The sequence below is a fragment of the Phyllobates terribilis genome, unplaced genomic scaffold (genome assembly GCF_046119375.1).
Source record: "Phyllobates terribilis strain yellow unplaced genomic scaffold, ASM4611937v1 Scaffold_4__5_contigs__length_816908805, whole genome shotgun sequence".
NCBI lineage: Eukaryota > Metazoa > Chordata > Amphibia > Anura > Dendrobatidae > Phyllobates > Phyllobates terribilis.
In genome coordinates this window covers 179,614,967-179,638,722 of record NW_027362764.1, presented here as the reverse complement: position 1 = coordinate 179,638,722, position 23,756 = coordinate 179,614,967, and the positions used below count along the sequence as shown (strand labels likewise).

General features: G+C 45.6%; 1 protein-coding gene across 2 annotated transcripts in view; it reads left to right on the top strand.

The window, feature by feature from the left end:
• Positions 1-23,756, top strand: part of EFHB (EF-hand domain family member B) — a 116,229-nt gene that overhangs the window by 39,526 nt on the left and 52,947 nt on the right. For both annotated transcript variants that reach the window (XM_073676577.1, XM_073676576.1), the window contains exons 2-4: positions 12,635-12,697; positions 15,859-16,002; positions 16,212-16,392. In XM_073676577.1, the coding sequence (XP_073532678.1) occupies positions 12,635-12,697; positions 15,859-16,002; positions 16,212-16,392 (388 nt within the window). The remainder of the gene's footprint in view (positions 1-12,634; positions 12,698-15,858; positions 16,003-16,211; positions 16,393-23,756) is intronic.

Sequence of the window (23,756 nt, the reverse complement as noted above, 5' to 3'; positions counted from 1 at the left end):
GTGATCAGGGATAGCTGTAGCCCCTGGGCAGCTCCACTAGTCTTAGTCAGAAAAAAAGACAACACCATGAGGATGTGTGTAGATTACCGGAAAATCAACCGTATCACACACAAGGATGCGTACCCCTTACCAAGGATAGAGGAGTCATTGGCTGCTTTAAGATCTGCTAACTTCTTCTCTACCTTGGATCTCACTAGCGGGTACTGGCAGGTTCCTGTAGCAGAGGCGGACCGGGAGAAGACCGCATTCACCACCCCGATGGGACTTAGCGAGTTCACCTGCATGCCGTTCGGACTCTGCAACGCACCAGGAACCTTCCAACGACTAATGGAGTGTTGTCTGGGCCACAGAAACTTCGAGACGGTCCTGTTGTACCTGGACGATGTCATCGTATATTCCAAGACGTATGAGGACCACCTGAAACACCTGGCGGAAGTGTTCGAAGCTCTGGCGAGTTACGGCCTAAAGGTGAAACCCTCCAAGTGTCACCTCCTGAAACCAAAGGTGCAGTACCTGGGACACGTGGTGAGCGCTGACGGAGTGGCTCCCGACCCTGATAAGATCACCGCAATTAAGGAATGGCCAAGCCCCTCCAGCGTAAAAGAAGTGCGGCAGTTCCTCGGGTTGGTAGGCTACTACCGAAGGTTTATTCCCGGTTTCACCAAAAAGGCAGCACCTATGCAGGACCTCCTGATAGGCCAGTCCCGGAAGGCCAAGAACCAGAAGCCGCCCTTCAAATGGGAGGAGCTGGAAGAAGAGTCCTTCCGCCAGCTGAAGATGGCCCTCACGGGGGACGAAATCCTGGCGTACCCGGATTATAGCCAGCCCTTTATCCTCTACACCGACGCCAGTAACATCGGGCTAGGAGCCGTACTGTCCCAGATCCAGCAGGGGAAGGAACGAGTAATCGCCTACGCCAGCCGAAAACTGCGACCCACCGAAAGGAACCCCGAGAATTACAGCTCATTTAAGCTAGAGTTCCTGGCCGTAGTATGGGCAGTCACCGAGCGCTTTAAGCATTACCTCGCTTCTTCCCGGTTCACCGTGTACACGGATAACAACCCGTTGACACACCTGGACACGGCAAGACTCGGTGCCCTGGAGCAGAGGTGGATGGCCCGTCTGTCCAACTACGAGTTCACAATCAAATACCGGGCCGGACGCTCCAATACCAACGCGGACGCCCTGTCCAGGATGCCCAACCTGCCGGACGAAGGAGAAGATCCGGAGGGACTGGAAGAAGTTGAACTCCCTGCGTTCCACCGTCATGGGACTATCCAGTATTCCCACCGGGTAAGGAGTAAACAGGCTGCTACGTTGAACCCCTTACCTCACTACAACTGGGCGGAAACGCAAGACAGCGACCCTGCCGTCCGACTGGTGAAGGAGATGCTGACTCGCCCGGAGGCTTGCCTTGAACCAGACGCTCCGGAGGAAGCCAAACAACTATGGGCAGAGAAGAGTCGACTGTTCCTTTACAAGGGGAAGTTGTGCCGCAGAATGGTTAACTCCCGGACGCATGAACTACTCTGGCAAGTAGTGGTGCCACGAAGAGACGCAGCCATGGTGATGGAGGCATACCACGACGGAGCTGGACACTTCGGGTGGAAGAAGCTGGAGTTCCTGCTGCGCGAGCGATTCCACTGGGTAGGCATGAGGGGAACCATTGAGAAGTGGTGCAGAGACTGTGGCCCGTGCAACCTGAGAAGGAAGGACCGTGCCAGCCAGAAGACTCCCCTGCAGTCCATCGTCACCCGGCAACCGTTGGAACTGGTAGCCTTGGATCATGTAAAACTGACCCCAAGCAGAAGTGGCTACGTCTACGCGTTAACCATCGTGGATCATTACTCCCGGTTCTTGGTTGTCGTCCCCGTCAAGGACTTAACGGCTCAAACAGCAGCTAGAGCCTTCCAGCAGCACTTCTGCCGTCCACACGGGTACCCGGACCAAGTGCTGACGGACCAGGGACCTGCCTTTGAAGCGGAGGTCTTCCAGGAATTCTGCAATCTGTATGGCTGCCGGAAGATAAGGACGACACCCTACCATCCGCAAACTAATGGACTTTGTGAGAAAATGAACCAGGTGGTAATGGATCTTCTAAAAACGTTGCCCCTGGAAGAACGCAGTCTGTGGCCTGAGAAGTTGCCCGATCTGGTGGACCTATACAACCACATCCCGGTAGGTTCCACCAACTGTACCCCGGCTTACCTAATGAGGGCAAGACCTGGTAAGTTACCTGTTGACCTGGAAATGGGAGTCCTGACACCCGAGGACACTTCACCAGAAGCAGACTGGGACACAGAGAGGCAGCAGCAGTACCGGAGAGTACAGGAGAGCGTGGAGCGAAGTCTCTGTCAGGCTAGGGAAAGACAAGAGAAAACTTACAACCAGTATGCTCCCGCTGTTCCCCTGGTACCCGGAGAGCAGGTCTTGAAGAGGAAGAGACGGCTCCACAAGTTGGACGACCAGTGGGAGAAGGACCCGTACACCGTACTGCCCTCAAGCCACGAGAACCCGAAGGTTTGTACCATCAGTAAAGACGGAGGGGAAACCACAGCCATTGTATCCCGGGACCACCTGAAGAAGTGTCCCGAACAACTGAGGAACCCTGAAGAGGAACAAGAAGACCATCGACCCGTAGAGGAAAGGGAAGATATGGTTAGTACTGTGCTCGGGGACTTCCCTCGGTCTTGGACTCAAGTCAATGGTGCAGTTGTGGTACCCGTACTCACCTTCCTCCAACCAGCATCCCAAGTACCTACGGAGCAACAGGTAGAGCTGGAAGAACAGCCGGTCCAGGAGGCAGAAGACCCCACACCAGCAGACCAGGAGGATCAACCCTCTGCTTGCAGTGAGCCTGCCATATCCCTAGTGAGCCAAAGAGCCGGTAGACAGCTGCCCAGTTTACCCTTGACAGCTCCTACACCCTGTAGTTCAGGACTAGACAGTCAGCTCCGTAGGTCCACTAGGGCCACTAGGGGCCAGTTACCCGCACGTTGGAGGATTTGAAGTGTATAAATTGTTTTATTTATGTTTACCTGTGTATTGTTGCTTGTGTATAATTTTGTGTTTCTAGTTCTTTGTAGGAGTCCTTGGTGGATTTACCGGGAATCCTTGTACATAGTTGGAGCGTAACCCAGGACGGACTAAAGACTGTTAAGGACTCGGGGCAGGACAAACCCCTACCTGGTTACGTCTCCCTGTTTTGGTGAAATGGACACCTTGCTTTTCTTCAAAGACTGCACCCGGTTACGGACATGCCGTAACCATCCTTATATGTTTTTCTTATTGTATTATTATTGTTTTTACCTTGTTATGTTTTTCTAAAATATGTTTAGTCCCGGAGTACTAAATTTCACTAGGGGGGAATGTGGCACCCCAGGGGTCTGGTTTCCACAGTAATGTAGTGTTATGTCTGAGAGCAGGTGGGAGGTCCTTTGGTCAGGGATCCTGTGCATGCCACACCTCCTGCCCAGTCTTGGGAGGGGAAGAACTTCCCCTATAAAAACCTAGGGCTGAGGCAGGGTTAGTGAGTAGAGAAGAAGTAGAGACGAGAAACAGTCATAGGAAGAAACAGCAGAAGCTCAGTGGGAGCAATACTACTACGAGTCAGGGGCTGGCAGCTGCAGAGCTCGCCCTGACTGAGAAGCTTTCTTACCGGACCCGGCGTCCGAGGCTGTGGGGACTAACTCTTACCCAGCAGCAGAAGCCGACCGGCAGGGGATTTCAGGTCCTCAGGCCCAGAAACCTGAAGGCACGGTCACACGCGTGGGACCAGCACCGCCATCGTGGAGCGGAAGCCATTAGAAGGCCCCGAGTCACCGGCCATACGGGTGAGCACCACACGGTACACTCAGGGACGTGGGCTACTTATATCCGCTTCTAGCAAGGTAGCCAGAAGAGTACAGTCAGTTTGGGAGGCCTACAACTCCGCCTGGCCAGGGGAGATCCCATCTGCTCAAGGACTGACCAGGCCCCGTTCGCTAGCAAGTACTCCGGGAGGGTCTATCGTTGTTACCAGTAAAGACCCTGAATTACACCGCACCGTCTCTGAGTGGTTCCTGCTACCCCCATCTTCCACGTCGGCTGCCCTGAGGCCATACCCCTCCCGTTGGGGGTTATACTATCACGCTGCACAATTCTACACCGGCCTCAGCGGTCTGCCCTGCAGCGGCAGCTCCATAGCTGCAAATCAACGGGTGGCGTAGTCGACACTCAAATAACATCTATCAAGACTGCCACACACTGAGTTTGACTCCCTGGGCACGGACCGGGTCCCCGCCACTCGGAGACTACAACCCTCATCTGATCCGGTTCCGGGTAAGCCCCCGTGCGCGAGACGCTGCGCGACACAGCAGGCCCAGGGGCGCGTCAGATGCACAGCTGATAGTCCTACTGAATAGACTGTTAGAATTTGTATTATGGCAAGAAAAAAGCAGCTAAGAAAAACGAGTGGCCATCATTACTTTAAGAAATGAAGGTCGGTCAGTGCAAAAAATTGGGCAAACTTTGAAAGTGTCCCCAAGTGCAGTTGCAAAAACCATCAAGCGCTACAAAGAAACTGGCTCACATGAAGACCGCCCTAGAAAAGGAAGACCAAGAGTCACCTCTGCTTCTGAGGATAAGTTTATCCTAGTCACCAGCCTCAGAAATTGCAGGTTAACAGCAGCTCAGATTAGAGACCAGGTCAATGCCACACAGAGTTCTAGCAGTAGACACATCTCTTCAACAACTGTTAAGAGGAGACTTTGTGCAGCAGGCCTTCATGGTAAAATATCTGCTAGGAAACCACTGCTAAGGACAGGCAACAAGCAGAAGAGACTTGTTTGGGCTAAAGAACGCAAGGAATGGACAATAGACCAGTGGAAATCTATGCTTTGGTCTGATGAGTCCAAATTTGAGATCTTTGATTCCAACCACCGTGTCTTTGTGCGACGCAGAAAAGGTGAACGGATGGACTCTACATGCCTGGTTCCCACCGTGAAGCATGGAGGAGGAGGTGTGATGGTGTGGGGGTGCTTTGCTGGTGACACTGTTGGGAATTTATTCAAAATTGAAGGCATACTGAACCAGCATGGCTACCACAGCATCTTGCAGCGGCATGCTATTCCATCTGGTTTGCATTTAGTTGGACCATCATTTATATTTCAACAGGACAATGACCCCAAACACACCTCCAGGCTGTGTAAGGGCTATTTGACCAAGAAGGAGAGTGATGGGGTGCTACGCCAGATGACCTGGCCTCCACAGTCACCAGACCTGAACCCAATCGAGATGGTTTGGGGTGAGCTGGACCACAGAGTGAAGGCAAAAGGGCCAACAAGTGCTAAGCATCTCTGGGATCTCCTTCAAGATTGTTGGAAGACCATTTCCGGTGACTACCTCTTGAACCTCATCAAGAGAATGCCAAGAGTGTGCAAAGCAGTCATCAAAGCAAAAGGTGGCTACTTTGAAGAACCTAGAATATAAGACATATTTTCAGTTGTTTCGCACTTTTTTGTTAAGTATAAAATTCCACATGTGTTAATTCATAGTTTTGATGCCTTCAGTGTGAATGTACAATTTTCAGAGTCATGAAAATACAGAAAAATCTTTAAATGAGAAGGTGTGTCCAAACTTTTGGTCTGTACTGTACCTGTGAGATTGAACAATACCTGTGGCCCAGTGAGGTGTGAAATTGAACAATGCCTGTGCAAATTGAATGGCAGACCCCATAGTGTGATGGCAAATAGTGTCATACAAACTCAATGCATTGCCAGTGTCTAAACTATTCCTGAGCAATTCACCTCCCCCACTATGCCAAAACCAGAATGATATTTTTTTTTCACAGAACTTTATGTACATGCATGAATAGAGACAGAAGGACAGTGAAAAAAACCACGTAAAAAATGCAGTAAAAAACTGTCAGCAGATTTAGCTGCAGAAAAAAAACACAACGTGTATGAACATAACCTTAGTCTGCTAAAACAGATAAAGTATAACAATGAGAAGAGAAGCGAACAGCATTAAGGTGGAGGCCCAACTGTGACTTTTTCTGCAACACAGCCACAGCCAAAGATCACTACGTTCTGCTCTTATATCACAGCATAATGCAGGTATCCTAGGGTACTGAACCTGTGACAAGCAAATCACAAAAAAAATTAGCAGCATGTGCATGAGATTTCAGTGATCTCATTCAGTTTGCTGGTACTGTAAAGTAAAAAACAATAGTTCACCAGGTGCGGGACCAAATTAATTACAGTAATAAGTTAAATATAACTTTTATTAAAGATGAAAAAAGAAAATGGAGTTGCACCAGTCTTGCAAAATGTGGTTGCGGTGCTTGAAATCCACTGCCAGGGTGCAAGAAAGGTTCACACCTTGAGCCGAATCTCTACATATTTCATTAAGGAAGGAAATAAAAAGACATATATAATGTATCTTTAAGACAGTAGACAAAAAAAGTATGTAACAGTTGGTACTACAGAATTAAAGGGGTTGTCCAGGCTTGGGGGTTAAAGTCTGCAGTCACTCTATAAGACTGGACACTTGTCAATCCTCAGTGTGCAGTGTGCGTTTTCTCATTATTCTCTGGTGCCGATGCCAGGAGCAGGCGGGCATATGACCATAAGTAGACAATTTTCATACATGCTTGCCAACTAGACGTGTGCGGCCTCGCTCACTACAAGTGAATTGAGCAAAGCCGAACACGTCTAGTTGGAATGTGGCTGGAATGTGGTCACATGGCCCCCTGCTGCCGGCATCCGAGAATCCTGACAAGGCTCACTGTGCATACTGTGAGGATTCACGTGTCTGTAGTTACATAGAGTGACTACAGACTTGAACCCCAAACCTGGACAACTCCTTTAAGTACAAATGAGAAGAGAAGCAGATCACAATGGAGTGCCAAAAAACGATTCTCTGAAGCAAAAAGTAAAATAGAGTAGATGCTGAGGTAGCAAGATATGGCAGCTCAACAACCAAACACATCCAATGCACGTGTTTCGCAGATGCTTAGTCAGGGGTGGTTGGTGGTGATCAAGATCTGAAATATAATGCAAAAAAACAATTAAACAATTAGAGGTCATGTAAACAACACCTGGACAAATGGAGAGTAAACCGTAAACATGGAATTACCTTCGAGCACGTATGGCAGATAGTAGAGGCCAGTCCCTGCTAAGTAAGTGCATATGGGTGTGCGACCTCACTCACTACAAGTGAATTGAGCAAAGCCAAACATGTCTAGTTGGAATGTGGATGAAAGTATGCAAATTGCTTATTTTGTGGTCACATGACCTCCTGCTGCCGGCATTGGAAAATCCTGACAAGGCTCAGTGTACACACGGTGAGGATTTACAAGTCTGTAGTCACATAAAGTGACTGGAGACTTGAGCCCCAGACTTGGACAACTCCTTTAAGTACAAACGAGAAAAGAAGCAGATCACAATGGAGTGGCAAAAAATCAAGCAAGATATGGCATCTCAACAACCAAACACATCCAATGCACGTGTTTCACAAATGCTTAGTCAAGGGTGGTTGGTGGTGATCAAGATCTGAAATATGATGCAAAAAGACAAACAATTAAAGGACATGTAAACAACACCTGGACAAATGGAGAGTAAACCGTGAAGGCTAGTAGAGGCCAGTGCCTGCTAAGTAAGTGCATATGGGTCGGTCATATGACTGTCATATCAAAAGCACTTACTCTCTCTATTGGGAATCCATTTGGACAATAGGCGTTTCGGATGTGGCGTGACTGCGACATCGAGAGAGATGTTAATATGAAAGGTGGATCAATTGGGAGAGACTTAATTTGGTGCCACACTTTGAATTGGCTTTTGTTTTGTGTCAGTGCTCTGGAGCCTCAATCTTTACCCTGGTTCTTTGGTTCTTGGTACTGTAAACTGCAGCTTTTTTACCCTTAAAAAAAAGGGCAAATAAACAGCGTGTGAACAAGCCCTTATAAGCCCAATATCACTTTCCTGATATACTCCCATTATCCAAATCACTACTGGTGATCCTTCTTGTACACATATTCTACTTGAAAGTACTTTGTTTTAATGAAGCTTAAGCAACAAGACATTGCCTTCAACACCAGAACAAAGCAAAAGTCACAAAAGGAACAAATGACTCTGGAAATTCGGTCCCTGCTGCAGACAAAGCAAAGGAGATAAGGTTGATAAATGTCACCCATCAGCGGTCACTTTCTCTGTTACATTTAATTGATGAATCATTTATAGAGTGTTACTATTTTGAGTTGTATGCGCCTGGGGCGTACACTGCTGTGCAGACTGAAAAACCTTTTATACCTACTCATTGTAAACTATCTATACCAGCAAAAAAAAGGCAAAGGAAATTGGAGATTCTTAGCTTTTTGAGTTTTATTCATCTGCTCTAAAACATCGAATCTGTGATTTTCTGATGCTTACTGTTGCAATTTTGTACTGACCTTTATAGGGGAAGTCTTATCCAAATTTACCTTATGTGTAATATAAAGTTGTCATTTTATGAAAATCAACTTCATATCTTGCCCTGATTTATTTCATTCATATGACATTTTCAGTTGTGTTCAAGAATTAATTTAGTATTAATTTGGGGAGATATGATGTTCAAGACCCCCATAAATGCTAAGCATATTTGTAAGCCAAAACCAGGAGTGGGTGATAAATACAGAAGTGGTGACGTGTTTCTATTATACTTTTCCTCTGATTGTTCCACTCCTGGTTTTGGCTTACAAATAGTGATGTAAAAAACTCACCAAATGCTCAACGTGCGCACGTGACCTTAAGTTATTTGCGTTTTTTACATGCGTTTTTATCGTGTTTTTGATGATGCGGTTTTTGTCTCTTTTTGTCATAAAGCTTCTTTGTTTTTGATACTTCTTGGTGCTTAGCTTTCACAAAACTTTATTAATACAGTCATGTGTGGATTACATGCGTTTTTACCTGTGAATTTTTTTGCATCTAATGCAATTCAATTGGGAAAATCCGCACATAAAACTCAGCATACCCGCAAGAGAAATTGACAACAGGTCGGTTTATACAGCGTGAAAAAAGCAGTGGGGATAAGATTACTATAAGTACCATCCACTTTGCTGGAACTGTTAAAAACAGTTTTAAAATATGCAGCATCATAAATTCAGCAAAAATTCACAACAAACAAAAATTTTCTTACAGTCGGGGCGGCTGTCGTGGGGAGTTACATGAAAATGGGGGTCCTGGCTGGGTATGTGTTACTTGGGCGATGTGCCTCTGAAGACCGCATGTTGCCGTTGGACTTGGCAGGCCAGGACCTGATGGTACAGAAATGAGTGAGAGAGACCAGAGTCTAAAAATAAACTTTTTACTATTTTTACTGAACAACAACTTGATAAGAACTATGTACATCAGATAGTAGGCACAACACTTCACGAATGATTCATTTTCAGTATGCAGATTTAGGAACTTTCCTGTTACAAGCGATGATACAATGCCTTCCTTACAAATCACAAGCCCAACAAACCATTAAGGGAAGCTCCATTTTTCCCTGTGAGGACCGCACTGGTCAAGGTGGAACTCTATGGCTCCTCAGAGCTACTCCCAGTTCCCAGCTGACCTGTGAGGACAACATAGGCTGGGGTATGTCGGTACAACTCCTCACTAGTATCTTTAACGTCCATTCAATGAGGATCACAGGCTTCATCCTGTACCACTCAACCTTCAGCTCTCCGTGGGAGAACTCATGTCCCAATATGGCGACCATGTAGTTCTCCCTATAGTATAGACAATGATTTTCTAAAATTTTGTTTTATCCAATAACTTCCATTCAATCATCTTTAATTGGACCTTCTTCTTCCCCTGAGCAAAGTTCTGTACCATTTCAATGGCCTCCCTGGCCTGAACCTAGGACCTCGTCCTTCCCTTCTGTCTTCTCTAGGCTTCCTGCCTGGAACCCACTTTGCCAATATCTCTTCCCGTTCCTTAGTGTGTACTAAGTGATGTCTCATGGTCCTCCTTCTTTGCACTCGAACATCCGTTTACATGACGGTCTACAAGTAGTTAGACAAAAGGTCTGTCACTTCTCAAAGCTTAGCCCTATCTAACTCACTACCAGTAAGTTATATCCTATATGCTCATGTAGCCCCTCCCACTCTGGGCTAGTCCCAACTATTAGCCCCATCAGTAATCAACTATGTACATGCAAACCACCAGACAGATCAAATCATTTTTAAAACAGTGCAATGCATTATATAACACCATCATAACATTGAGGGGGATGCAGGCAGCATCTCCACTTCCTTACATTTCCCCCTCCTTTAATGATGACAGTTCCCGGCTATTCGGAACCTTTAAAACACCAAAGACAACCACAACACAATATATAATGCATTTTTAAACTTAAGCAGCTCTGGATAATCTTCTCCTTTAAGATAGAGTTGACCCAGTCCTTTTTGGTAAGGACCCTGGAACAGAAGCAATGTCCTTTAACCCCTTGACAACCAATGACGTGTATTACACGTCATAGGTTGTGTCCCGCACCTCTTCCGGCATATGACAGCTGATCTGATCAGTTGTCATGTGCCCCTTACAGCCACGGGTGGAATCGAGATCTACCCACGGCTGTTAACTAGTTAAATGCTGCTGTCAATCTCTGACAGCGGCATTTAACTCGCGCAAACCGGATGTGCATCTTAGCTCTGCCCATTGGCGCCCATGTCACATGATTGCGGGTCACCGATGGCTTGGCATGACAACTCGGGGTCTGCAGGAGACCCCTGTGGTTCTCATTGCTCAACTGCTATGAGCGCCATAGCTTCTAGTCTCCTATGGAGACTATTGAAGGAAGTGAAAAGTAAAAAAAAAAGTTTTTAAAAATATTAAAAAAATATAAAAGTTCAAATCACCCCCCTTTCGCCCCATTCAAAATAAAACAATAAAAAAAATAAAAAATACACGTTTGGTATTGGCATATTTAGAATCGTCCGATCTATCAAAATATTAAAATAATTAATCTGATCGGTAAATGGCGTAACAAGAAAAAAATCAAAATGCCAGAATTACGTTTTTTTGGTTGCTGCAACATTGCAATAAAATGCAATAATGGGCGATCAAAACATTGCATCTACCCCAAAATGGTATCAATAAAAACATCAACTCGGCGCGCAAAAAATAAGTCCTCACTCGTCCCCAGATCCTGAAAAATGGAGACGCTACGGGTCTCGGAAAATGGTGCCATTTTTTCTTTTTTTTTTTTTTTTATACCAACCTTGGATTTTTTTTTCACCACTTAAATAAAAAAGAACCTATATCTGTTAGTGAACATGGTAAGAAAAACAACCCCAAAAAATTGTGAAATTGCACTTTTTTTTGCAGTTTCACCGCACTTGGAATTTTTTTCCCCCATTTTCCAGTATAAGATATGGTAAAACCAATGGTGTCGTTCATCAAAGTTTGTAAAAAAAAAAAAGAGAAAAAAATGGCACCACGCGCTTTCCCAATGAATGAGGAGAGGGAGAGCGCGGTGGATTCCGGGTGTGACGCCCCGCCCACAGCCTAGCATCCCCGGTGAGTGATGCCGTCGCGGAAACACATTAAATCATCATCGTGGGCTCTCAGCCTAACACTGCTCGATGTTTTCTGTAGTGGGCTCAGCCTCTGCTTGGTACTCTGGAGTGGAAATGGACTCTCCAATCCTCTGAGCGGTGAGCACTGTGTGTGTTGCTTCAGGCTGAACCATAATAACTGGTAATAGTGGTATTTCCTGAATTACTTGATCGCAGTCGTCAGGCTCCCAGGGCAGTCAAAAAGCTCCAAGTCCTCACCAGTACTCATCCACTGTATACTGGTCTCAATATCTGCTCTCACCACTCAATTCCACAATCTCTGTCGGACAATCCATCATGTCACTCTGAACATATTTCTTTCCAACCAAATAGTGCTGCTTCCTCTCCGGGTCCCAAGAGATTAATGGCGCCGACCTTCTCGTCGCTGCAGACTTCCTGATGTTGCTCCACCCATCCTTGGGTTGGGCTTCTTCTGGCGCGTAATACCCTTTCTCTGGTGTCTCCTCACATTTTCTTTCTTCCCCTTCCGGTGGGGGTGTGTGGGCATCCTCTCCACTTCCTTAAACCACGTATTCACACATTGAGCACACGGTCTACTCAAAACTGCAATGAATAAAGGACAGGGTAGCATTTTATTGCAAATTCCTTAAAGTTTCAGAAAATATAAAAGGATTCCATGATTACCCTTATATCATGATTAAAGAACTATTCTCATTATGATCCTGAGATAAAAGATGAAGTAACATTGCTTTATTTTTTAATAGTCTGTATATGACACCAAAATGGTTATTCCCAATATAGTAAGATATCCACAGCCCGCACCTATTTCAAGCAATCCCAGAGACAATGAATGGAGCGGAGGTTGAGCATTCGAACCTCTGCCCCATTCAAGACAGGGATCTGCAGAGCCCAATTCCCAGGTTCATTAGCCCTAATCTCAGGATTGCAGAGAGTACCAGGGATCAGTAGGTTATTCCCTGTCTTAATGATAAAGGATAACTTAATATTTTGGGAAAAATTCTTTAAATATTCTGTAAATCACATAATACTGTATCAGGGAGATTACAAAAATTTGACCTTTATATACCTACAGTCTTGTTCTTCATCCTTTAGGCTGGAAAGCTGTTCCCTACCGGAGAAAGAGCTTCAAGCTGTCTAGCTGAAGTCAACACTAGGGTAAGAAATAACCTGTAATAATTTCATATACAGTATAAACAATCAGTTTTTGATCAGTGGGGGTCGACCTCGTGAACCCCCAAATTATCACAGAAATACAGGCCCCATCACTCCGGCAATCACTGTTCCCCCTTCATTGTTAAATGATATCTGTCACGGGTTTACTGAGACAGAAAGGGGCCAGAAGACCGCAGCATCTGATTTCACGTACACCTGCACTGATCATAAGCACGTCTCCTTCATATTAAAGGGTGCATGTTTCTGTTAGCAGTGCAGGGGTTAAACTGTTCTGCTTAGATCCTCTGAAGCTTTCTTCATTGGATGATCTCAGCTGTTCAGTATTGGCCACTCCCCTCTTCTATATACAGTGGGGGAAAAAAGTATTTGGTCAGCCACCAATTGTGCAAGTTCTCCCACTTAAAAAGATGAGAGAGGCCTGTAATTGAGAAACTATGAGAGACAAAATGAGAAAACAAATCCTGAAAATCACATTGTCTGATTTGGAAAGAATTTTTTTTTCAAATTTTGGTGGAAAATAAATATTTGGTCAATTACAAACAAGCAAGATTTCTGCCTCTCACAGACCTGTAACTTCTTGTTTAAGAGGCTCCTCTGTCCTCCACTCATTACCTTTAGTACTGGCACCGCAACCTCAAACAGTCACACTCCAAACTTCACTATGGTGAAGACCAAAGAGCTGTCAAAGGACACCAGAAAAAAATTGTAGCCCTGCACCAGGCTGAGAAGACTGAATCTGCAATAGACAAGCAGCTTGGTGTGAAGAAATCAACTGTGGGAGCAATAATTAGAAAATGGAAGACGTACAAGACCACTGATAATCTCCCTCGATCTGGGGCTCCACACAAGATCTCACCCCGTGGGGTCAAAATGATCTCAAGAACGATGAGCAAAAATCCCAGAACCACACGGGGGGACCTAGTGAATGACCTGCAGAGAGCTGGGACCAATGTTACACAGGCTACCATCAGTAACACACTACGCCGCCAGGGACTCAGATCCTGCAGTGCCAGACGTGTCCCCCTGCTTAAGCCATTACATGTCCGGGCCCATCTGAAATTTGCTAGAGAGCATTTGGATGATCCAGAAGAGTATTGGGAGAATGCCATATTATCAGATGAAACAAAAGTAGAACTGTTTGGTAGAAACACAACTTGGCGTGTTTGGAGGAGAAAGAATGCTGAGTTGCATCCAAAGAACACCATACCTCCTGGAAGCATGGGGGGTGGCAACATCATGCTTTGGGGCTGTTTCTCTGTCAAGGGACCAGGATGACTGATCCGTGTAGATGAAAGAATAAATGGGGCCATGTATCATGAGATTTTGAGTGCAAACCTCCTTCCATCAGCAAGGGCATTGAAGATGAAACGTGGCTGGGTCTTTCAGCATGACAATGATCCCAAGCACACTGCCAGGGCAACAAAGGAGTGGCTTTGTAAGAAGCATTTCAAGGTCGTGGAGTGGCCTAGCCAGTCTTCGGATCTAAACTCTATAGAAAACTTTTGGAGGGAGTTGAAAGTCCGTGTTGCCCAGAGACTGCCCCAAAACATCACTGCTCTAGAGGAGATCTGCATGGAGGAATGGGCAAACATACCAGCAACAATGTGTGCCAACCTTGTGAAGACTTACAGAAAACGTTTGACCTCTGTCATTGCCAACAAAGGATATATAACAAAGTATTGAGATGAACTTTTGTAATTGACCAAATACTTTTTTTCCACCAAAATATGAAAAAAAATTCTTTCCAAATCAGACAATGTGATTTTCAGGATTTGTTTTCTCATTTTGTCTCTCATAGTAGAGGTCTTCTTATGATGTCAATTACAGGCCTCTCTCATCTTTTTAAGTGGGAGAACTTGCCCAATTGATGGCTGACTAAATACTTCCTTTCCCCACTGTATACTCGCCTCTGACAATCTGGATTGTCAGCATTAGTTTCATACTGCCTGGTATGGAGTGGAGGTGTCAGTTGTTGGTAGAGGCGTTTGGAATGTTGATCTGTAACTGTTTCTTGGTGTTTCGTCCACGTGCAAGTCCTCCCTGGTGTTCCTCTCTGTCTGTGAGTGCATATTTGTATGATTGGTATTTTCATTTATCCCTGTACATCCTTGTTAGTCTGGTTTGTGTATATTCATACACTATTACTCCCCACTTTCCTGGGTGGGGGAGGGGGACAGATATAGGACTGATTCAGGAGTTCAGCAAGGTATGTGGCCACGGCGTCTTCACCATCAGAAGTAATCCGGGGAGCAGGGATAGCTAGGGCGCCCCTAGCTTTAGCAACAGGGCAGGAGCCCCTGGCCACGGGTAATCCGACAACAGAGTCGTGACAATATCAATGATTAAAGGGTTTGTCCAAAACCCAAAAGTAAATTTCAACTAATAAATCTTTAAAAACTAATAGCCTTAATAATTTAAGTAATGGAAAAATCTCCTATCATTGACGATTTACTACAACTTAGGGTTCTGTTTATATTACCCACTTCCTATGACGATTTGTTTGAAAATCCCAGTGCATGATAGGATATTCAAACGAATCGTCATCTGCTGGCTGAAACTGCTGTCACTCCCCTTTTCATCCTGAAACTATATGTCATGGGGCGGAGGGGGACTGGGACACCCTGACACTCCCCTTGCTACGTTTGCCGCCCTGAAACGAAGCGTCATCAGTGACTCTCATTTCAGGGGTTGGTCCCTGCGGAGTTTTCCTTTTGTAGTGTCTCCCCCGTGTGCAGTCTTCCCTGTGATGAGTGCAGCGTCCCGTCTCCTGTCTGCTTAGATGAATGGTAATAAGCCAGTCACTATACCTGACAAAGACCAGTGACGTCACCTGCGGAGCGGCGCTAGTCCTCCTGCACAACAGGTATAGTGACACCGCTCTGCTGCCGGCTCATTACTACTCATCTAAGCAGACAGCAGACCGGACACTGCACTCATCACACAAGGCGCTGGGGGATACATTACACAATGGAGACACTGCACTTGTTTAAAACACAAAATGGTGGTTTATAATAAAAAATTGTGCAAAAGTCAACATAGCGGGTAAGCGCATTAATATCTGTGTTATTTTTTATTTTGTTGTTGCCTGTATAATATTGTTTTGTTTTACTAGATCTTCTGGTTAAATATTTGTTTGATTTTAGCCTACTACTCCTCCTGTTGTACAGAAGTTTCTCAATTCAAGACGCCCCAATCCTGGTGTGCGAAACGTATTATATGGCAAAGCCAATGACCCTAGAAAGGAAAATGATATCATTCATGGCGTGAGCACCCGCCCTTCACTGAGTGTGAGTAGCTACTGTATCTATGAATAGCTATAACTAATTTTGGATTTTGTCTGTTTTTCTTTTGCTTTTTAGAATTTTTCTCTATACACTATAATTGAATTGTCTTGATTTTCAACTGTAATCCTATATTCTTCATTTTGTTTGTATCCTTCTTCATTGGTTATATAGCTCTGTGATAACATTATTCTTCTATTTCTTGCATCATTTAGGCTGGTTCCTTAATAAATGCGCCCTTGAAAACACTGTTCCAACAAAAATTATTGGAGAAGAAAGAATCAATATATGCTAGCGCCACGCAAACTCCTCTCGGGAAATCTTATGATCAAGCAGCAGCGTTCCCAGCTAACATCAACTTCAATGAAACTACATTTGGGAGAAAGTATCAACGCAGTTTAGTAACCGTTTTATTCAGCTTTGTAATTTTATCTGAAAGATTATATCATACAATTTCTTTCTTTCTAATTAAGTTATGTTTCTCTTTTGGATGATGTGAAATCATTTACTACTCATTTACAACAGATATACTGGAAGTTATTATCAGAGAAGTTGTGAAAACACTTAAATCTCTTCTGATTCAATTTCTTCTAGTTGTTTAATACCATCAAAATGAAAAATACTTTAGAAGAAGAAGACACTCAGAAAAATAAGATTTTATCCTGGTGTTATAAGCAATACCTAATGTAGATGTGTGAACCACTTAAAGGGAACCTGACTTCTGATACATTCTGCCCGAACCACAGGCATCATGTATCAGGCACTGATTGCATGATTTCAGCTACATATGTTTAATTCTGAAATGCTGCATTGTTTCAGCCGCCAGGGAAAGATCCGCTAGGAAGACTAGTCGGACTGGGGACCCAACGGTTTGACTAGTCTTCCTAGCAGCTCGGTCCCTTGTGGATTTTCCCCACCTGCTGCCAGTGACTGACATCTCTCCCTGCAGGCATCTATAGGGAGAAACCTGTTACTCCCAAGCAGCAGGTGGGGAGAAATCCCAGGGGACCCACCTGTCCAACTAGTTTCCCATGCAGCTTGGTTTCCGACACCTATTGAACTATGTCTTTCTCTGAAATGCCTCAGCATTTGTATTAGAGAAGCAATCAGTGAATTTCCCAGTGGGAATTAAAGGGAATCTGTTACCAGATTTTTCCTACCTTATCTGAGAGCAGCATGATGTAGGCAAAGAGACCCTCTAATCCAGTGATGTATCACTTAGTTTACTTGGTGCAGCAGTTGTGACACAATCAGAGCTTTTAGATTTAGCAATGCAGCAGAGCTGAGAAAGCTAACCCGGCCCACACCAGGCTCTCTATATACACAGTCTATTGAAAATGAGCTGCTTATCACAGGAGGTGGCAAAGTCAGACTAGCAAGCGTGAACCCTGTAGTCCAGACAATCATAATCACCAGGTGATAAAACCTTCACTGTAAATAAACAAGTGACACATCGCTGAATTCTGTGTTTTAACCCCTACCTCATGCTGTCCTCAGACTACATAGCAAAACCCTGCTGACAAATTCCCCTTAATTGATATTGTCATCTTCGTGAGTGACATCTTGTGACCCTCACCAATCCTGAGAATGATTCAGCGCTGAACCCTCTAAAAGGGATTGTCCAGTTTTATCATAAAAGTGTGCAGTCACTCTTTGAGACTGCAGACTTGTAAATCCTCACATCACGAGCACTGTGTGCTGTCAGGATTCTTCAGTGCCGACGGCGAGACCGAATACGATATGCATGCTCCTGGCCACATTACGACTAGATGTGCGTGGCCTCGCTTAATGCACTTGAATTAGTCCCAGAGGTCATATCATGACGATCATTAAGTGATGGCATATCCTAACGACATACTATTGCTAAGTGACTGGGAATGCCTATTTAAATAGTTTAATTTAAAAAAAAAAGTTTACTTTTCCCCCATTAAAACAATAAAAAATATCTATTTATATATGTGGTATTGATTTTTTGTACATCAAGGAGAATAACATAAAACAAACCTCACCATTCTAAAAAGAGCTAATAATAAAAGAGTTATATGAACTGCAAAATTATACAGCTGAAAAGTTTAACTTGTACTGGAAAAAAGAATTTGCCATAAAGCTATGTTGATGGAAAAAATAGATATCGCTCTTTTATTATGTAATAAGTTGTTAAAAAGACAAAATAAGAGTCTGTTAAGGCAATATGTTATCCGAAAATTACATATTGATAAAAACAAGTTTTTATGTTAAATGTATTTTTCAAAAGTTCTATCTATCTATCTATCTATCTATCTATCTATCTATCTATCTATCTATCTATCTATCTATCTATCTATCGGAGGTTGTAACTGCCTCCTGTCTGACCTTGCACAGGTCATGTATATTCTATTCTACCAGCCCATTTAAATTGTAGGTGTTTTAGCCCAGAAGTGACATGTTCTGTCCAGAGTTATAGGCTTGTAGCCCAAGAGAGGCATGAGTAGTACCAATCAGATGGGAGGTCACCTTGCAGCGGTTGGTGGGCACACATGAATTGGCCAATTTATGCGCTAAGAACCTCCATTTTTTGTAAAGCTTACTGAGTAATAACACAGTTTAGATCAAATGTTTTTATTGTCTTTATGTATCTTGGCCATAATGGAGTGCTGCTTCGCTTTCTTTTCATCTATCTATCTATCTATCTATCTATCTATCTATCTATCTGTCTGTCTGTCTGTCTGTCTGTCTGTCTGTCTGTCTACCTATGAAAAAAATAAAGGTGCAGCACCAGCAATATGGCAACAAGTTGAAGACTGGTGCAAAGCCTCACAGGCAACACCAAAAAAACCTTGCAAACATCCAAAGAAAATAGAGGCAGCACTCCAGAAAATCCAATATATTGTGCTTTTATTGACCCATCATGTCAAGAGGTGGCAACATTTTGTCACTAGTGAGGAACTGTTTCACTAGGGACGAAACGTTGCCACCTCTTGACATGATGGGTCAATAAAAGCACAATATATTGGATTTTCTGGAGTGCTGCCTCTATCTTCCTTGGATATCTATCTACAGTGGGTACGGAAAGTATTCAGACCCCTTTACATTTTTCACTCTTTTTAGAATTTACCAAATGGCTGCAATGAAACAAAGTTCATTTTTTTTCTCACTAAAGTACACTCTGTGTAACATACCTGGCGGCGTCCTTGCATAGTGGTCCATCTCCCACTGTGCAAGAGCGCGCACTTGATCTCCAGTCCAGTCTGCTAGCCTGGCTTCCCTCCATGCTGCCTGCTTGCCTCTGTGTCTGCTGCTTAAGGGCGGCGCCCGATCACTTCCTGTTTCTTGTACCTGCTGCAGGCACACCCCTTGTGCGTCCTCAGCCTATTGCTGTCTGTCACCTGGTATTTAACCCAGCTGCTCCAATGAATCCATGCCTGAGCATTGTGTTTCATTCAGCGTGCTCTTTCACTCTGAATGTGCCAGGTCCCTTTCTGTGTTTGCTTGTCTGCCTTTCCTGGAGGCTGTATTTCCAGGCCTGTCTGAACACGCTCCTAGCCTGTTCGTTCCGCCTTCTAGGGGCCGCATACCTAGACCCGCTCCTGTATCTTGTCTATCCTGTCTGAACACGCTCCTTCCGCCTTCTAGGGGCTGCATACCTAGACCCGCTCCTGTATCTTGCTACTGAGAGACTGAGAGGAGACTTAATAGCTGTCTACAAATATGTCAAGGGCTGTCACATTGTAGAAGGATCATCTTTATTCTCATTTGCACAAGGAAAGACTAGAAGCAATGGGATGAAACTAAATGGGAGGAGACACAGATTAGATATTAGAAAAAACTTTTTGACAGTTAGGGTGATTAATGAGTGGAACAGACTGCCACGAGAGGTGGTGAGTTCCCCTTCAATGGACGTCTTCAAACAGAGGCTGGACAGACATCTGTCTGAGATGATCTAGTGAATCCTGCTTTGAGCAGGGGGTTGGACCAGATGACCCAGGAGGTCCCTTCCAACTTTACCATTCTATGATTCTATGATTCTATGATTCTACTGTGTCTGTTCTTGTCTGTATACTCTTCTAGCCTCCTTCCTGTGTTTCTCTATGTCCGTACCTTTCCTTTTTCTGCAGAGTCTGAACTCGTACCTAACTCCTGCTCGTTGTCACTGTACTTCCGTTTGTGAGTTTGTGGTCCACTCGCTACTTCACTGCAAGTACCCTGTGGGTATCTGGTTCTGCCTTTCCTTTCCTGCCTGTTCCGTGTGTACAGAGCCCTGTCCCCCCTGCTCTGCCTTGCTCACCGCTCCGGCGGTTCTAGCCTGCTCTGCCTTGCTCACCGCTCCGGCGGTTCTAGCCTGCTCTGCCTTGCTCACCGCTCCGGCGGTTCTAGCCTGCTCTGCCTTGCTCACCGCTCCAGCGGTTCTAGCCTGCTCTGCCTTGCTCACCGCTCCGGCGGTTCTAGCCTGCTCTGCCTTGCTCACCGCTCCGGCGGTTCTAGCCTGCTCTGCCTTGCTCACCGCTCCGGCGGTTCTAGCCTGCTCTGCCTTGCTCACCGCTACGGCGGTTCTAGCCTGCTCTGCCTTGCTCACCACTCCGGCGGTTCTAGCCTGCTCTGCCTTGCTCACCGCTCCGGCGGTTCTAGCCTGCTCTACCTTGCTCACCGCTCCGGCGGTTCTAGCCTGCTCTGCCTTGCTCACTGCTCCGGCAGTCTCGCTCTGCTCTGACCCTTTGCTCACTGCTCCGGCAGTCTCGCTCCTTTCTGACCCTTTGCTCACTGCTCCGGCAGTCTCACTCCGCTCTGACCCTTTGCTCACTGCTCCGGCAGTCTCGCTCCGCTCTGACCCTTTGCTCACTGCTCCGGCAGTCTCGCTATGCTCTGACTCCTTTACTCACTGCCCCGGCAGTCTCGCTCTGCTCTGACTCCTTGCTCACTGCTCAGCAGTCTCGCTCAGCTCTGACCCTTTGCTCACCGCTCCAGGCGGCTTGTCCTGCTCTACTCTTGCTCACCGCTCCAGGCGGCCTCGCCCTGCTCTACTCTTGCTCACCGCTCCAGGCGGCCTCGTCCTGCTCTACTCTTGCTCACCGCTCCAGGCGGCCTCGTCCTGCTCTACTTTTGCTCACCGCTCCAGGCGGCCTCGTCCTGCTCTACTCTCGCTCACCGCTCTAGGCGGTCTCGTCTTGCCCTGCTCTCGCTCATCTCTCTGGGCGGCCTCACTCTGCTGTGTTTGTCCGCCACATCTGTGGTTCTGTTCCTGAGTCCCAGTGTGTACTGGGTCCTATCCCGCCTGTGTTCCAACCTGCTAGTGCCTCCCTGTCTGCACTCTAGCCGTGCTTGCCTGTACCCCCCTGCCTGCATACCCGCCTGCCTGCATACCAGTCGTGCCTGCCTATACCCACCAGTCTGTGTGCCAGCCTAACCTGTCTGTTCCTGTATTCCCCTGTGTGGGTCAACAGCCGTGTCCGGGGTCTGTCCTGGAGTAGCACCTGGTCCCTCTGCTCGGTTCCTCCTTGGTGCACTGGCATCGTATGCCGTCGTGCGACCCTGGTCAGATCGGGTGAATACCTAGTTACGCCCCTCCAGGCATTCACTCTCCGGCACGGTCCAGTGGAATCACACGCACACGCCGCTCAGCCCGGGCGTGTGCATTACACTCTGCACCCCATCTTGACTGAAAAAACTGAAATGTAGAAATTTTTGCAAATGTATTAAAAAAGAAAAACTGAAATCTCACATGGTCATAAGTATCCAGACCCTTTGCTCAGTATTGAGTAGGAGCACCCTTTTGAGCTAGTACAGCCATGAGTCTTCTTGAGAATGATGCAACAAGTTTTTCACACCTGGATTTGGAGATCCTCTGCCATTCTTCCTTGCAGCTCCTCTCCAATTCTGTCAGGTTGGATGGTGAACGTTGGTGGACAGCCATTTTCAGGACTCTCCAGAGATGCTGAATTGGGTTTAGGTCAGGGCTCTGGCTGGGCCAGTCAAGAATGGTCACAGAGTTGTTCTGAAGCCACTCCTTTGTTATTTTAGCTGTGTGCTTAGGGCTATGTCTTGTTGGAAGGTGAACCTTCGGCCAAGTCTGAGATCCATAGCACTCTGGAAGAGGTTTTCAACCAGGATATCTCTGTACTTGGCCGCATTCATGTTTCCTTCAATTGCAACCAGTTGTCCTGTCCCTGCAGCTGAAAAACACCCCCCATAGCATGATGCTGCCACCACCATGTTTCACTGTTGGGATTGTATTGGGCAGGTGTTGAGCAGTGCCTGGTTTTCTCCACACATACCGCTTAGAATTATCATCACCAAGTTCTATCTTCGTCTCATCAGACCAGATAATCTTATTTCTCATAGTCTGGGAGTCCTTCATGTGTTTTTGAGCAAACTCTATGCAGGCTTTCATATGTCTTGCACTGAGGAGAGGCTTCCGTCGGGCCAGTCTGCCATAAAGGACCGACTGGTGGAGAGCTGCAGTGATAGTTGACTTTGTGGAACTTTCTCCCATCTCCCTACTGCATCTCGAGCTCAGCCACAGCGATCTTGGGGTTCTTCTTTACCTCTCTCACCAAGGCTCTTCTCTCACGATTGCTCAGTTTGGCTGGACGACCAGGTTTAGGAAGACTTCTGGTGGTCCCAAACTTCTTCCATTTTAAGGATTATGGAGGCCACTGTGCTCTTAGGAACCTTGAGTAATGCAGAAATTATTTTATAACCTTGGCCAGATCTGTGCCTTGTCACAATTCTGTCTCTGAGCTCCTTGGGCAGTTCCTTTGAGCTCATGATTCTTATTTGGTCTGACATGCACTGTGAGCTGTGAGGTCTTATATAGACAGGTGTGTGCCTTTCCAAATCATGTCCTATCAGTTTAATTAAACACAGCTGGACTCCGATGAAGGAGTAGAACCATCTCAAGGAGGATCACAAGGAAATGGACAGCATATGACTTAAATATGAGTGTCTGAGCAAAGGGTCTGAATACTTATGACCATGTGATATTTCAGTTTTTCTTTTTTAATAAATTTGCAAAAATTTCTACATTTCTGTTTTTTTTTCTGTCAAGATGGGGCGCAGAGTGTACTTTAATGAGAAAAAAAAATGAACTTTTTAGAATTTACCAGATGGCTGCAATGAAACAAAGAGTGAAAAATTTAAAGGGATCTGAATACTTTCCGTACCCAGTGTATCTATCTATCTATCTATCTATCTATCTATCTATCTATCTATCTATCTATCTATCTATCTATCTATCTATCTCTATTTCACAAAGCTAATAATAGACTCATGTTTTTTGAACTTTTCAGCAGCCACATGGATATAGGCAGCAATAGGCTGAAGTGGGTAAAGGTGATTGTGAAGGTTGTTGGAGCAGAGGGAGCTGTGACATCGCCTATTGTGAATGGTGTTATCTACTGCACATCGAGGAGCTTTCTGTAGTTAGAATCCTGTCTGTAATGTTAATAAGACTGCTGAAAAGTACAAACAGGATGTATTAGACTTAGGGCAGATGCAAACGAGTATATTTTCGGTTTGAGCACGATCCGACAGAACATCAGATTGCACCCTGACCAGTGTTATGCTATGGGGCCGTGCACGTGCCCGAGTTTTTCCTTGGACAGAGCCAGTCCATGGAAAACAATCGCTGCATGCCCGAGTTTGACGTGACATACTGATTGCACTTGGCCCTTGAAGTCACTGATTCTGTGGAAACCATCGGACTGCACTTGGATGACATCTCAGTGCAGTCCGATTTCCACAGACTGACAGAATGGAGAAGATGGAGACATTTATTTTCTCCATCT